The sequence below is a fragment of the Galeopterus variegatus genome, unplaced genomic scaffold (assembly GCF_000696425.1).
Source record: "Galeopterus variegatus unplaced genomic scaffold, G_variegatus-3.0.2 Scaffold23, whole genome shotgun sequence".
Classification (NCBI taxonomy): Eukaryota; Metazoa; Chordata; class Mammalia; order Dermoptera; family Cynocephalidae; genus Galeopterus; species Galeopterus variegatus.
This window is the reverse complement of record NW_007726134.1, coordinates 416,539-418,353: the sequence shown is the minus strand read 5'-3', so window position 1 is coordinate 418,353 and position 1,815 is coordinate 416,539. Positions and strand designations below refer to the sequence as shown.

The window sequence follows — 1,815 nt, the reverse complement described above, 5'->3', positions numbered from 1 at the left end:
AACGGATATATTTGGCAATCTCCCAATGCTGGAGACTGGAAAAGGGGACCAATAATTTTTTAAAAGCTACTCCAATTTATACTGCCAGAGAGCAAGAGATTAGCGAAAACATGTTTTTAAAAAGAAAACAGAAGGGCCGGCCCGTGGCTCACTCGGGAGAGGGGGGTGCTGATAACACCAAGGCCATGGGTTCGGATCCCGTATAGGGATGGCCGGTTAGCTCACTGGGTGAGTGTGGTGCTGACAACACCAAGTCAAGGGTTAAGATCCCCTTACCGGTCATCTTTTTTTAAAAAAAAAATAAATAAATAAAATAAAAAGAAAACAGAAATAAAACAGGGAAAACGCTACTTGATGTGCACGGTGTTTTGAATATTGCGGTAATTTCTGCATTGTATTCCATAATAAGTGTGCTTGTTCTAGTGCCTACAATGAATACACGTATCTCGGGGCCGGCCCGCGGCTCACTTGGGAGAGTGTGGTGCTGATAACACCAAGGCCATGGGTTCGGATCCCATATAGGGATGGCCGGTTAGCTCACTGGGTGAGTGTGGTGCTGACAACACCAAGTCAAGGGTTAAGATCCCCTTACCGGTAATCTTTAAAAAAAAAAAAAAAAAGTATACACGTATCTCTAAGCCTCAAGATCAAGCTGACGTCCCACATGAACCACGGTCAACCTGAAGCTTCCCTGTAACCCTTACTCAGCTGCCTCTCTTTCCCAGTGAGAAGCGCGAGGGATGGAAGGAGGATTCTAATCCTATTTCCTCCGGTCACTTTGCCTCAGCTATTTTATCAGCGTAAATGGAAAAATCATAGCACTGGTAGAATTTATCGAGCTAATGCACATGGCAGCGCTTAGTCCATAGTAAGCACTCAGTTCATTTTGGCCGAAAGTCATCCACTAATCATCTCCTCGTGCCCTTGAACTTTTCTGAGGCCGAGGGAGGGACTGCTGAGCATGGGTAGCTGGAATTGCAGGGCTGTCAGAGACACCGCGGGCACCTTCACGAACAGCAGGTCCCAACCCCCCAGGCAATCCCGACCTGGGGACAGCAAAGGGGTGGGAAACACGGCCCTTTGGCTGGACTGGAGCCGCCACTTTCCCTTACGCCGCAAACCTGGCCATTTAGAGAGAGCAGAAGAGGAGCGAGTTGCTAGGCAGGACACCAGTCACTCACCCGTAGGTCTGCTCGCCATCTTGACCCGAGAAAGAAGCGCTGCCTTCTGGGTAAGTCCTGGAGGACGCGTCGTACCCTGTACGCAGGCGCCGTCAGTAGCGCCGCGAGGCGCAGGCGCAGTTCTGGGGGCCGGTTGCAGACCCTCGCAGTGCTACCTGTCCGCCGCGGTGAGGCCGGGGGAGTAGGCAGGGCGTTTTGCGCGCTCTGTTCTAAGAAGCATTTGTTGTGACGTGGTGAGAAAAACACTAGGCAAGGAATTAGGGGATCGTGGATTCAGCCCTGGTTCTGTTATGTACTGGCTATGAGAACTTGGGCGATATTAATTGAGCCCTTTTTGCCAGGCACCACGTGAAACGTTTTGTGAGCATATTCTCATTTAATTCTCTCATTTAATCATTAATCTACAAGTTCTATGATTATCCCCATTGTAGAGAGGTGGAAGCTGAGGCTCAGAAAGGTTGAATAACTTGTTCAAAGGCTCACGGCTAGGAAGAATCCAGATACAAATTTGGGCTTCCTTAATTTCAGGGCCATATGCTACACTACTAATAGAGAAAAGACACTAAACCTCTCTGGCTTTCAGTTTCTCCAGCTGAAGATCTACATCAAATCATTTTAGTGGAAGGTTAGGTCA

The 1,815-nt window shown here is 48.7% G+C and overlaps 1 protein-coding gene across 1 annotated transcript in view; it reads right to left on the bottom strand.

Annotated features, from left to right (window-relative positions):
• The window catches only part of LOC103586941 (cytochrome b-c1 complex subunit 7), a 6,293-nt gene extending 5,034 nt beyond the window's left edge, over positions 1-1,259 (bottom strand). Inside the window, exon 1 of the mRNA XM_008568302.1 lies at positions 1,182-1,259. Within this exon, the coding sequence (XP_008566524.1) occupies positions 1,182-1,200 (19 nt within the window). The 5' untranslated portion in view covers positions 1,201-1,259. The remainder of the gene's footprint in view (positions 1-1,181) is intronic.
• Positions 1,260-1,815: the final 556 nt, after the last annotated feature.